Below are 13765 nucleotides of genomic sequence, written 5' to 3'. Positions count from 1 at the left end.
GTAATCTACTTTTCTCCCAGGTTAAAGCCTGATTCTACTAAATTCAACTTCAGTTTATACTATAATCTAGTAATGTTGGCCTTGTGTGTTGCAGATAGATTGAGATAAAAAACCAGAGTCTTCCAAATGAAAGCAGGAAGACCATAGAATCATCCCAGTGCAGTTAGTGCTTTGGGTCATGGCCACGTCCTTTCCTCCAGCATCTGTAGCCAAGATATAGCATCCAACGGGGAGAGACAGGACCAGCCCCTAATACAGTCTATGTCTATTGATATCACATATCTTCATCATAGATAATATTTTTGCTTTGAATTCCTTTGATATTAATATTGTGACTTTTAGTGTTTTAAGATTTAGCATCTCATATCTTTGTCAGTCTTTTTATTTTCAAACTATCATTTAAATTTAGTTTTGTCTCACATATAGCACAAAGTACATTTAGTATTTTTTTCACGTTTAGTTTTTTTTTATTGGTTGTTCACAACATTACAAAGCTCTTGACATATCATATTTCATACATTAGATTGAAGTGGGTTATGAACTCCCAATTTTACCCCAAATGCAGATTGCAGAATCACGTCGGTTACACATCCACAATTTTACATAATGCCCTATTAGTAATTGTTGTATTCTGCTACCTTTCCTATCCCCTACTATCCCCCTTCCCCTCCCCTCACATCTTCTCTCTCTACCCCATCTACTGTAATTCATTTCTCTCCTTGTTTATTTTCCCATTCCCCTTACAACCTCTTATATGTAATTTTGTATAGCAATGAGGGTCTCCCTTCATTTCCATGCAATTTCCCTTTTCTCTCCCTTTCCCTCCCATCTCATGTCTCTGTTTAATGTTAATCTTTTCTTCCTGCTCTTCCTCCCTGCTCTGTTCATAGTTGTTCTCATTATATCAAAGAAGACATTTGGTATTTGTTTCTTAGGGATTGGCTAGCTTCACTAAGCATAATCTGCTCTAGTGCCATCCATTTCCCTGCAAATTCCATGATTTTGTCATTTTTTAGTGCTGCGTAATATTCCATGGTGTATAAATGCCACATTTTTTAATCCATTCATCTATTGAAGGGCATCTGGGTTGGTTCCACAGTCTAGCTATTGTGAATTGTGCTGCTATGAACATCGATGTGGCAGTATCCCTGTAGCATGCTCTTTTAAGGTCTTCAGGGAATAGTCTGAGAAGGGCAATAGCAGGGTCAAATGGTGGTTCCATTCCCAGCTTTCCCAGGAATCTCCATACTGCTTTCCAAATTGGCCGCACCAATTTGCAGTCCCACCAGCAATGTACAAGTGTACCCTTTTCTCCACATCTTTGCCAGCACTTGTTGTTGTTTGACTTCATAGTGGCTGCCAATCTTACTGGAGTGAGATGGTATCTTAGGGTGGTTTTGATTTGCCTTTCTCTGACTGCTAGAGATGGTGAGCATTTTTTCATGTACTTGTTGATTGATTGTATATCCTCCTCTGAGAAGTGTCTGTTCAGGTCCTTGGCCCATTTGTTGGTTGGGTTATTTGTTATCTTCTTGTCTAATTTTTTGAGTTCTTTGTATACTCTGGATATTAGGGTTCTATCTCAAGTGTGAGGAGTAAAAATTGTTCCCAGGATGTAGGCTCCCTATTTACCTCTCTTATTGTTTCTCTTGCTGAGAAAAAACTTTTTAGTTTAAGTAAGTCCCATTTGTTGATTCTTGTTATTATAACTCTTGTGCTATGGGTGTCCTATTAAGGAATTTGGAGCCTGACCCCACTATATGTAGATCGGAGCCAACTTTTTCTTCTATCAGACGCAGAGTCTCTGATTTGATATCAAGCTCCTTGATCCATTTTGAGTTAACTTTTGTGCATGGTGAGAGAAAGGGATTCAGTTTCATTTTGTTGCATATGGATTTCCAGTTTTCCCAGCACCATTTGTTGAAGATGCTATCCTTCCTCCATTGCATGCTTTTAGCCCCTTTATCAAATATAAGATAGTTGTAACTTTGTGGATTAGTCTCTGTGTCCTCTATTCTATACCATTTGTCCACCCGCCTGTTTTGGTACCAGTACCATGCTGTTTTTGTCACTATTGCTCTGTAATATAGTTTGAGATCTGGTATCATTATACCGCCTGATTCACACTTCCTGCTTAGAATTGCTTTTGCTATTCTGGGTCTTTTACTTTTCCTTATGAATTTCATGATTACTTTCTCTATTTCTACAATAAATGCCGTTGGGATTTTGATTGGCATTGCATTAAACCTATAGAGAACTTTTGGTAATATCGCCATTTGATAATGTTAGTTCTGCCTATCCATGAACAGGGTATATTTTTCCATCTTCTAAGATCTTCTTCTACTTCTCTCTTTAGGGTTCTGTAGTTTTCATTGTATAAATCTTTCACCTCTTTTGTTAGGTTGATTCCCAAGTATTTTATTTTTTTTGAGGATATTGTGAATGTAGTGTTTTTTCTCATTTCCGTTTCAGAAGTTTTGTCGCTGATATACAGAAATGCCTTTGATTTATGCATGTTGATTTTATATCCTGCCACTTTGCTGAATTCATTTATTAGTTCTAGTAGTTTCTTTGTAGACCCTTTTGGGTCTTCTAGGTATAGAATCATGTCATCTGCAAATAGTGATAATTTAAGTTCTTCTTTTCCTATTTGTATGCCTTTAATTTCTTTCGTCTGTCTAATTGCTCTGGCTAGTATTTCAAGGACTAAATTAAATAGAAGTGGTGAGAGAGGGCATCCCTGTCTTGTTCCAGATTTTAGAGGGAATGCCTTTAACTTTTCTCCATTCAGAATGATGCTAGCCTGAGGCTTAGCATAGATAGCTTTTACAATGTCAAGGTAAGTTCCTGTTATCCCTAGTTTTTCTAATGTTTTGAACATAAAGGGATGCTGTACTTTGTCGAATGCTTTCTCTGCATCTATTGAGATGATCATATGGTTCTTATTTTTAAGTCTATTGATGTGGTGAATAACATTTATTGATTTCCGTATATTGAACCATCCTTGCATCCCAGGGATGAATCCTACTTGATCATGGTGCACAATTTTTTTGATGTGTTTTTGTATTCGATTCGCCAGAATTTTATTGAGGATTTTTGCATCTAGGTTCATTAGAGATATTGGTCTATAGTTTTCTTTCTTTGAGGTGTCTTTGTCTGGTTTCGGAATCAGGGTTATGTTGGCCTCATAGAATGAATTTGGAAGAGCTCCCTCTTTTTCTATTTCCTGAAATAACTTGAAAATAATTGGTATTAATTCTTCTTTAAAGGTTTTGTAAAACTCCGCTGTATACCCATCCAGTCCTGGGCTTTTCTTGGTTGGTAGTCTTTGGATTGCTTCTTCAATTTCATCCATTGATATTGGTCTGTTCAAATTGTGTGTATTCTCCTGACTCAGTCTGGGCAAATCATATGACTTAAGAAATTTATCGATGTCTTCACTATCTTCTATTTTATTGGAATATAGGTTTTCAAAATAATTTCTAATTGTCTTCTGTATTTCTGTAGCATCTGTTGTGATATTGCCTTTTTCATCCCGTATGTTAGTAATTTGAGTTCTCTCTCTTCTTCTCTTCGTTAGCATGGCTAAAGGTCTTATTTATTTTTTCAAAGAACCAACTTTTAGTTTTGTTAATTTTTTCAATAATTTCTTTTGTTTAAATTTCATTGATTTCTGCTCTGATTTTAATTATTTCTTGCCTTCTGCTACATTTGCTGTTGTTTTGCTCTTCCTTTTCTAGGGCTTTGAGATGAAGTGTGAGCTCATTTATTTGTTGGTTTTTTCGTTTTTTGAGGAATGACCTCCAGGCGATGAATTTCCCTCTTAAAACTGCTTTCATTGTGTCCCATAGATTCCGATATGTTGTGTATGTATTTTCATTTATCTCTAAGAATTTTTTTATTTCCTCCTTTATGTCTTCTATAACCCATTGATCATTCAGTAACATATTGTTCATTTTCCATGTGATGTAGGATTTTTCCTTCCTTCTTTTATCATTGATTTCCAGTTTCATTCCATTATGATCAGATAAAATGCATGGTATTATCTCCACCCCTTTATATTTACTGAGGGTTGCCCTATGGCATAATATATGCTCTATTTTTGAGAAGGATCCATGTGCTGCTGAGAAAAAAGTATATCCATTTGATGATGGTTGATATATTCTATATATGTCAGTTAAGTCTAGGTTATTGATTATGGTATTGAGTTCTATAGTTTCTTTATTCAACTTTTGTTTGGAGGATCTGTCCAATGGTGAGAGAGGTCTGTTGAAGTCACTCATAATTATTGTGTTGTGGTCTATTTGATTCCTGAACTTGAGGAGAATTTGTTTTATGAATGTCGCAGCACCATTATTTGGTGCATAAATATTGATAATTTTTATGTCTTGTTGGTGAATGGTTCCTTTTAACAGTATATAATGTCCTTCCTTATCCCTTTTGATTAACTTAGTCTTGAAGTCGATTTTATTCGATATGAGGATGGCCACCCCTGCTTGCTTACGAGGACCATGTGCGTGGTATATTTTTTCCCATCCTTTCACCTTCAGCCTGTGTATGTCTTTTCCAATCAGATGTGTCTCCTGGAGGCAGCATATTGTTGGATTTGTTTTTTTAATCCATGATACCAGCCTATGTCGCTTTATTGGAGAGTTTAAGCCATTAGCATTTAGAGTTACTATTGATATGTGGTTTGTACTTCCAGCCATGTTTGATTATTTATCCTTTTTTTAAAAAAAATTAGTTTGTTTCTCCATGATTATCTTTCCCCTTGCCCTCTGTCTTAACCGAGGCACTTCCCACTGATGGTTTTGGCTATTGTTTTTCATTTCTTCCTCGTGTAGTGTTTTGTTCAAAATGCTTTGCAATGCTGGTTTTCTGGCTGCAAATTCTTTTAACTTTTGTTCATCATGAAAGATTTTTATTTCGTTGTCATACCTGAAGCTTAATTTTGCTGGATACAGAATTCTTGGTTGGCATCCATTGTCTTTCAGTGTTTGAAAAACATTGTTCCATGACCTTCTTGCTTTCAGCGTGTGTGATGAAAAATTTGTTGTTAACCTTATTGGTTTACCCCTGAATGTAATCTGACTCCTTTCTCTTGTAGCTTTTAATATTTTCTCTTTGTTCTGTATATTGGATATCTTCATAACAATGTGTCTTGGCGTTGGTCTATTGTGATTTTGTGTGCTCGGTGTCCTGTATGCATCTTCAATTTGTATATCTGTTTCCTTTTTTATTTCTGGAAAGTTTTCTGTAATTATGTCATTCAGCAGGTTACTCATTCCCTTGGTTTGAATCTGTGTACCTTCTTCTATCCTGATGACTCGTAAGTTTGGTTTTTTTATGTTATCCCATAACTCTTGGATGTTTTTCTCGTGATTTTTTAGCAGCCTTTCTGAGTTGGCTAGACTCTTTTCAAGATGATATATTTTGTCTTCATTATCTGGCGTTCTGGCTTCTAGTTGCTCCACTCTGTTAGTGATACTCTCAATTGAGTTTTTAATTTGGTTTATCGTTTCCTTCATTTCTAGAATTATTGTTTGATTATTTTTTATATTCTCTATCTCCTGATAAAGATGCTTAACTTCTTCTTTTATCTGTTTATGTAATTCATTCTCAATGTGTTCTTTTGCTGCTTGAATTTGCTGTCTCGTATCCTCTTTAAGGTTCCATTCCATCTGACTAAGGTGTTCCTTGAGTTCTTTATATGACCATTTTTCTGATGACTGTAGGTCCTCCTGAATATTTAGGCTGTCCTGCATTGTTTGTACTCCTTTTCTTCCTTGCTTTTTCAAGCTGCTCATGTTACTTCTTGTTCTGTTTGACTGCTGAGTTACTGTTTACTCCTATAAATTTATTTGATGTTTGGGAGGAAAGGTATTAGAAGGGAAAGGAAGAAGTCACTAAAGAGAATGCGAGTAAGCAGGTAGAATTCAAGGAAGGGGGAATAAGAAAATTGAAAAGAACTGAAAAGACAAAAGAAGAAAAAATAGGAAATAAAAAAAGAAAAAAAAATTTTTAAAAAATAATAATAAAAAAATAAAAATTAAAATTAGAAGAAAAAAAATTTAAAAAAATGAAAAAAAATTTAAAAAACAACAAGAAAGAAAAATGAAAATGAAAGAAAAAACCCAAATCAAAAAAAGAAAAAAAAAACAACAACAAAAAAAACTAATAAATGCAGTCTTAGAGTTTGATTAACTTCTCTTCCCGTAGGTGGCGCTGTGCCCACCAGGCCAAGTTTCTCCTGTCAATACGCGGGAACCAATCACTGTGCAGCAGCTCCTCCTCCCAGCCTGGGCGAGTCTCCAATCCTGAGTGCCTAGGGCCTCCTCTTGTGTCTAGTCACTTCCCCGCTTTTCCTCTAGCCAGGTCCCTCTCACTGGTGCCGCTCACCACAGTAATGGCTACACACCAGGTCTGCTGCTCCCGGGAGCCCTGTTTACATGAACGACTGGGCACACTCTCCCTGTTTGCCATTCCCTCAGACCCTAAGTTTGTAGAGCTTGGGGCTGAGAATCCTCAGCGAATTTTACTTGCCCTCCGGCCCCCGGTAGCTGGTGCAAGAGACCTTAGTTGTCAGCAAAGGTGGGAGCTGTAGCCGGGAGTTCCGCGCCGCGGGTCCCGCGCCACGTCTGATTCCCTCAGTCTGGCTCTCGAGCTCACGGGAGAGCTGGGAGGGGCCCTTACGGGAGAGCTGGGAGGGGCCCTTAAGGTTTCCCCTATGTGTGGAGAGGGAAGGCTAGGGAATTACACACCTGTAGCCGCAGGTTTCAATGAAGTTATCTCCTCCGCCGCAGTCTGGTGACGTCAGTTCTCTGCCATGGTGGTATCTCTTGCAAATGGCAACAGTTTGTTTCCCTTTGCCGGGTGACCAATGCAACGGGTGGGTCCTTACTGTCTCTCTCAAGCCCCGTTTCAAACCTGTGGCCACTACCTATGAAGGCTCCGTTGGCATTTACCGTCGTAGGATCAGAAGGGCTGACCAGTTGTTTCAGCCGGATGGATTAGTGCTGAGTCACAGCTGTTTGTCTGCAGGAAGCAGGCAAACGGGAGCTTGAATTCAGCCGATCCGGGCTCAGTGTGTGTTCTGAGAGGCCCAGACTGCTCGCCCCAGATCCACGTCAGCTCAGCATTGCCTAGTGATCCTGAGCAAACAGCAATTTAGACAGTTTACGACTCCCTATGCCCTCGCAGCTGAAGAGGTCAGAGACTTGATCTCTCCGTGCCCGCCGCCATGTTGGAATCTAGAAGTACTGCCAATATTTAACCTGAGAATAATGTGTACTTGTAACTATTGGCATATTTGGTTTTATTTTTATCATCTTATTTTGTTTTCTATATTAAAAATACTTTATATTTTTCTTTGAATTTTGCTAGTTAATTGATTTGTTTTTACTGTTGATGTTTTTACTGATGTGAAAGTTATAGACCTATAAGCATTTGTATCTAAATGTTTAGAAAACATAATAGTAGTTTTGCTTCTCCATTAACATCTTGAACTTGTACTTCAGAAAAACAAAAAAATGCAATCTAATTTCACTTCTGTCTTCTTCCAAGCTTAATCCCTAAACTGATGAGAAAACCTGCAAATCCATACTACAGTTGATTTGTTTCTATTTCTTTTGTTATTGAGAATTTTGTTGTCTTTGCTTTTAAGATAATTTATTTGCATTTCTACCTGCTATATTTCCTTACTACATTTTTATTATTTATGTTTTGAGTTTGATTTTGTTTACCACTTTTATGAAGCATCTTTCTTATTCCTACATCTTTATTTTGCTTCATTGCTGTTGACTTGAACATTGCTTTGAACAATTGTTTTTAAGAAAGGTACATGGCTGTCCTGCTTTGAGTTGCTGCATGTTGAAGTATCTGTCCGTTCCTCAGATATGAGCAGTACTTTTCCCAGATATAGGCTTATTGACTCATGGTCCTTACCCTGCAATCTGCACTAACTGTTTGAAGCTACATTTACATAACACAATCTTTTTAACAACAACTACAAAGCTAAATTATATATCTATTTAGAATAGTTTTGGGGGATACTGAAAGAGATTGGAGGAACTAAAGTGACCCCAACTCATCCCCTTGTGTGTTCATGATTCTGTGAGTTATGGTTCCATATGGTCAATTTTGTCAGGCAAGTTCAGATTTATTATAGCATTTCATTGCTACAAGAAATGCAATAGACTGTGTGGGATCAAAAGAGGCTTGTAGTAAGAGAATGGTAGCCTTGGGGGAGAATTTATCTTTTAGCCATGTGGTTCCCCATCCACGTCATCCTTAGCTCTCCAAACCAGAGTGGAGGTGGTAGATACAGTTGAACCTTGGAAGATTATAACAATTATCCCTATATTTCAAGTTAATCTAACAGCATTCATCCATGGATGATGGGCCATGCCTCAGTTCTACTCAGAATTTATTCTCTCCATTCTCCTGTCTTGGGCACAGGATATGAATGCTGTCTTGGGACTTACTCTACTTGGGGTGGAATTTGGATCCTATGTTAAAAGCTTTAGCAGGGCAAGAAATTGTTCCTGATGGCTACTTTGTCTCTAGCTGTAGGGTAAAATGTGGCATTAGTGGAAGCACCATCAAACAGGCTCTCCTTCCTTTGATTAATAGAAAGAACCTCATCTTTGGGGTGTATTTTTTTTTGAAATATGTTTTACTAAGATACCTCCAAAGTGCATTTGCAACCCCAAGTAAACCTCCCATTAATGTTTATCCTCTATATTCACTTCTTGAAACTAGACATAATGAGTGTCTAGTTTCAAGAAGTGAATATAGAGGATAGGAGAATCTGTGTCCATCCCTGAAATCCTTGTTGCATTGCTATGGAAATGGAGGTCTGGACAAGGTTTGATGACTTGCCCAATATCCTGCAGTTTGTTAACCAAAGGGCTAGGGCTGGAATATAGTTCTCTTTTATCATTCTCTTCCATCTTCATGTGATATTTCTTTAGTTGATGACCCCAAATCTAATATTACCATAAATTTTCAATGATAATATTAATTAATTACTATTAATTTTACCATAATGTTGGGTTGGAACTTCATGTGCAAGGGAAATGCTATCAAATATCCAAAGTTCACCATTTTATTCATGTATATTCGAAATAGGAAGGTAAAAATCTCATGAAGTATAAATGTAAAAATTTTAGTTATTAGTAAAAAGCAATTTGTTATACAACTTCTGAATTTTTTTTTCTGTTAAATTCAAGGCCTTATAAAGGCCTTGGGTTTTTGTTAAGTTCATAATATATGTTAGAGGAAATTTTATTAATTTGTTTTTATTAATTTTTATAGAGACAAGATTAAGCATATTGTGGATTTAATTGTATCATCCTTTCCATTCAGGTATGTGAGACTTTAGAAAAGGAAATGATTATGACATTTAATATCAACATTTTTAATAGGAAGCAAAACAGAACAAAATAAAAAGCATGTTTCCCAGGCACACATGCCTGTAATCCCAGTGGCTCGGAAGGCCAACACTAGAAAATCAAAAGTCCAAGTTCAGCTTCAGCAACTTAGCAAGGGCCTAAGAAATTTAGTAAGACCCTGTCTCAAAATAAAAAATAAAAAGGACTGGAAATGTAGCTTGGTGGTAAATTGCCCCTGGGTTAAATACCTAGTATTAAAAAAAAAAGCATTTCTACTCTCAAAATGTTGCTAAATAGCCTGTATACCCACATTTTGAATATAATCTAATTTTTTTTGGAATTTTGGTTTCAGTTGGACATTAATATTTCCAAATAAAAGGGGGAGGGAAAAGGACGAATTATGAACTGAAATCAATTTCTATGTGTGAATGAGCATATAGTGATGAACCCAACTACTATGTATAAATAAAGCTTTTAAAAAATGTTTTTTCCCAAAACAATGACATTTGCCTAAGTCTAACTAGTGGCAGATTCATTTTTTTCCTACTAATAAAAGTAAAAATAATGAAGCATGCATTTTAAAATTCTGTAATTATAGGTAAAGTATTTTATTAAATACCTTATGCATCCAGAATTACTTCTTAATTCTGGAAATATTTTACTTAAGTTTCTTCTCTATGTAAGAAGAAGATTTACTACTATGATTCAAATATACACCAATGTGATTGCTTCCTTTTAAATTAATAATAGTTTCATGCAAAAAATATAGTCAAATATCAGGGAATGTTTTTAAAATATATAAGAGAAAAGCACTTAAGAGTTCATTTGTGGAAATATTTATGGATTTGAATTCCTTCTCATGTGCCCATCACTGTTCTAGGAGTGCCCATGAATGTGTAATAATGTATTTGTTGAAAATTTCACTGATTAAAAAAATCTTACTGGTCAAAATGGTCTTATAGAATTAAGTCATCATTACTATAGCAATATATGCATTCCCATGTTTATAGCAGCACAATGCATAATAGCCAAAATACACAACCAGACTAGGTGTCCATCAGCCAAGGTACAGAAAAAGCAAATGTGGTATATATACACAATGGAGTTTTTTCTAATATTTATTTTTTAGCTTTAGGTGAATACAATATTTTATTTTTATGTGGGGTGCTGAGGATCAAACCCAGTACCTTGCACAAGCTTAGGCGAGCATTGAGCCACAACCCCCCGGCCCCACAATGGAGTTTTATTCAGTCATAAATAAGAATGAAATTATGTTATTTGCAGGAAAATGGATGGAATTTGAAAACACTCATTTAAGCAAAATAAGCCAAACTCAGGCTTAGAGTCGCATGTTTTCTCTCTTATGTGGAAACTAGAGAAGGAAAAGGAAAAGAAAGTGTGGTAGGGGAGGGAGTGGGAGGTGGTCTCATGAAAATGGAGAGGAGACCAGGAGAGGAAAGGGACACAGTGAGGGCAGAGGGTTGGGAAAGGGGAAATGCTGGGGAATAATATTGATCGAATTATATTATCATATCACATGCATGGGTGAATATGTAAAAATGAATCCCACTATTTATAATTATAATGCACTAATAAAAAAAGGTGGGGAAAAGAAAATAGTCTTACATTAGTCTTGCCTTCACTTGGGTTTTATTACTAAATTCTTTAAAATTTTTTCAGATTAATGTTTTATTTATGATGAGAAATGATTGAAATTTTCAAAATTTAAGAAAAGTTTACACACACAGTTCCAGTTCTATCTTGGGTTAGTCTGATGTATCTGTTGTAGCAGAATATGATAACATACATTACAGTGATTTGATGGGAATTTTATTCACAAACAACTGTTCTTATTGGGTAAATATGAGTGATTTCTTTTTAAGATTCTAAGGCAATACAGTTCTTTCTCCCAATGAACAGTTTAATCCTACTTATTGACATTTTGGTATCTAATCATTAGCTTTAATGTTATCTATTTATGGAGGCAAATCCCCATTATCTTTATTATCTTTATTTGTTTTAGAATATTTGGAATTTTGCTGATCTTTGTGGATGTGTTTCTTGTTGTTAATGACATAATTTTGACTGAGCGCCATATATATGTTTCTTTGGCATGTCGTATAAGTTCTTTATCTATTGCTTTATTTTTCGTCATGGATATTCTTCTTCAAATATATGTAGTAGGGTAAGTTTGATTTTTTTTAACTTAAAGCTATTTTGTACTGTTATAAGAAGCATCCGAAAATAATTATCAGGTTAACCCAACTGAATGTGCTTCTCTTTATCAAAATAATTCTCCTAGAAGGCATAGTTCACAGAGAAACAACAATCCAAACCTAGTTTATCATAGATGGGGCTTTAATAATGTTATTATTGCAATTGTCACTACAGTCTCCAACAATATATTCTAGATAGTCCCTTCAAAAGATAAAATTTAAAGGAATTTTTAAAAGGGACCAGGCACATGTACATGATGTACATGATATGTCTGCATGTACATTAAGAAGAGGAATGTGCGTGTAAAGTATAAATATTAATACTTTCATTAAGAATTGAATTCCAAACAAGAGTTTATAGTATGTTAAATACAAAATAATAGATCATGAATAATCCCTGCATCAGCTAAAATGACAACTTTTGTTAAGGTGTAGAGGAGATCTGAGGCATACTCATCTCATTGGCAGGACAACACAGCAGTTGTTGTTTTTCTTTTTTTTTTTTCTTCTGTTTTTCTGAGAAGGTAGGGGTAAGCCAAGGTTTGGGGCTGGACTGTCGTGGAAGTCATGAAGAAAGTTCCCCAGACTCACTTTTTCCAGAGCAACTCTGGCAGTTTGTCTCCTTTCCTGATGATTTTTTTTAATCCTCATGCCTTTGATCTAAAGACATTTGCTCAGTGCCAGGTTACTCAGAACCTGAAAGAGGGTGCCTCAAAATCAGAAGCTTTCCCTGGAGGACCAATGCTGAGATTTAAAGGAGCCAGTGTTGAAGAAGAAAATGTAGTAGTTGTAAGTCAACCTGAGGCCATGTAAGCCCTTTGGGATTCATGGCCAGACAATGAATTCAAAATAGTGAAAGTTTCTTCTTCTCACAAGCTCCTCTCATATACTCCTCACTGTCCCAAATCCTCTGAGGCTGTGAGATATTCAGTTTCCACCGTCCAACTGCCCAGCATCCCATCTGCCTAGGAGAAAACAAAGCTTGCCTCTTGTTTAATAGTTTGGTTATATCTCTTATTTACTAAGCTTAAGTTGCCATATTGTTGCTTTTTCTCATATATGTGTGTGTGTGTGTGTGTGTGTGTGTGTGTGTGTGTCTAAACTGCTTGAAAACTTTCTATTAATGTTATATTTTCCCTTGTTCTAGTATAGACAATGCATTTTAAATAAACCATTGAAGTAGAATTCATACTGAAGATAAGTCAAAAACTTGTGCTCTTAAAATATTCCTATCCCTTCTTGGGGAGAATAAACATTTTATTTTATATTGCAGGAAACAACATTATTTTTCTGATGTATTTAATGTCTTCGATTCTATCATTATTGGGGTGACTTTGGCATTTGACCTCTTGTACATGCTTTTTGACTTTCACAGCAATGTCTCCAGGTATGAAACATGTGACTTACCTCTAGAAGTTTTTCATTTCTTTCATTCTTTTATTTTTTTACATTTCAATGGCTTTAATTTTGTATCATCTTTTTAACTTTGAGTGTTCTGCTTTTGTGCCAAATAAGCTGCTTGAAAATGAAATGTTAAGATAGATTCCCACATACTTTGAAACTATAAAAGATGGTGGCATTTAGAGGCCAGTGAAAGGTATATACACTAAATACTTTTTGGTGAAAAAAGAAGATGGAACACTCAAAGAGAATGGGGACTTGGCCTCTTGTGTTTACTTTAACTTCACTACATTTTAAAATCCCCTCTAAATTCCATTTGTGCTTCAGCCATAAATTCCTTACACATGAAATTCTATATATCTACCTGAATTTTTCCTACAACATAGAGTATATTGATTTAAGCATATGAAAATTTGAGTGACTCTAATCATATTCTCCAAAACATAGCACATTGAACAGGAAAACAGGAGGTGACACAGATACAACACAGAGGAAGAGTTTTGAAGTATACTTGTAGTAGAAATGAAGAAAGCTGAGGCAAAGTTAGAACCATGAGAGATTAGGAAAGTAAATGTGTGTGAATAATAGTTCTTTCTCTCCCTCCCTTCCTCTCTTCCTCCTCCTTCTCCTTCCTCTTCCCACCCCCTATCCCTCTCTTTCACTGTGGCAATGAAGAAGAGTAAATGTCTATAAGGATGTAGACATTGAAGGGCTTTCTTGGCTTATTCATTAATCAAATAGCTACCACCTTTTGGT

General features: G+C 35.9%; 1 protein-coding gene across 2 annotated transcripts in view; it reads left to right on the top strand.

Moving 5' to 3' along the window:
- Positions 1 to 11530: 11530 nt before the first annotated feature.
- Positions 11531 to 13765, top strand: part of LOC113177401 (phosphatidylinositol 3,4,5-trisphosphate 3-phosphatase TPTE2-like) — a 42842-nt gene continuing 40607 nt past the window's right edge. Inside the window, exons 1-2 of one of the 2 annotated variants that reach the window (XM_026381918.1) lie at positions 11531 to 11577; positions 12882 to 12995. In XM_026381918.1, the coding sequence (XP_026237703.1) occupies positions 11546 to 11577; positions 12882 to 12995 (146 nt within the window). In that variant the 5' untranslated portion in view covers positions 11531 to 11545. The remainder of the gene's footprint in view (positions 11578 to 12881; positions 12996 to 13765) is intronic. The other variant, XM_026381919.1, reaches the window with a different exon arrangement.

This window comes from Urocitellus parryii, chromosome 2, assembly GCF_045843805.1.
Source record: "Urocitellus parryii isolate mUroPar1 chromosome 2, mUroPar1.hap1, whole genome shotgun sequence".
NCBI classification, from domain to species: Eukaryota; Metazoa; Chordata; class Mammalia; order Rodentia; family Sciuridae; genus Urocitellus; species Urocitellus parryii.
The sequence above is the reverse complement of the archived record's forward strand: the minus strand, read 5'-3'. Positions and strand labels throughout refer to the sequence as shown.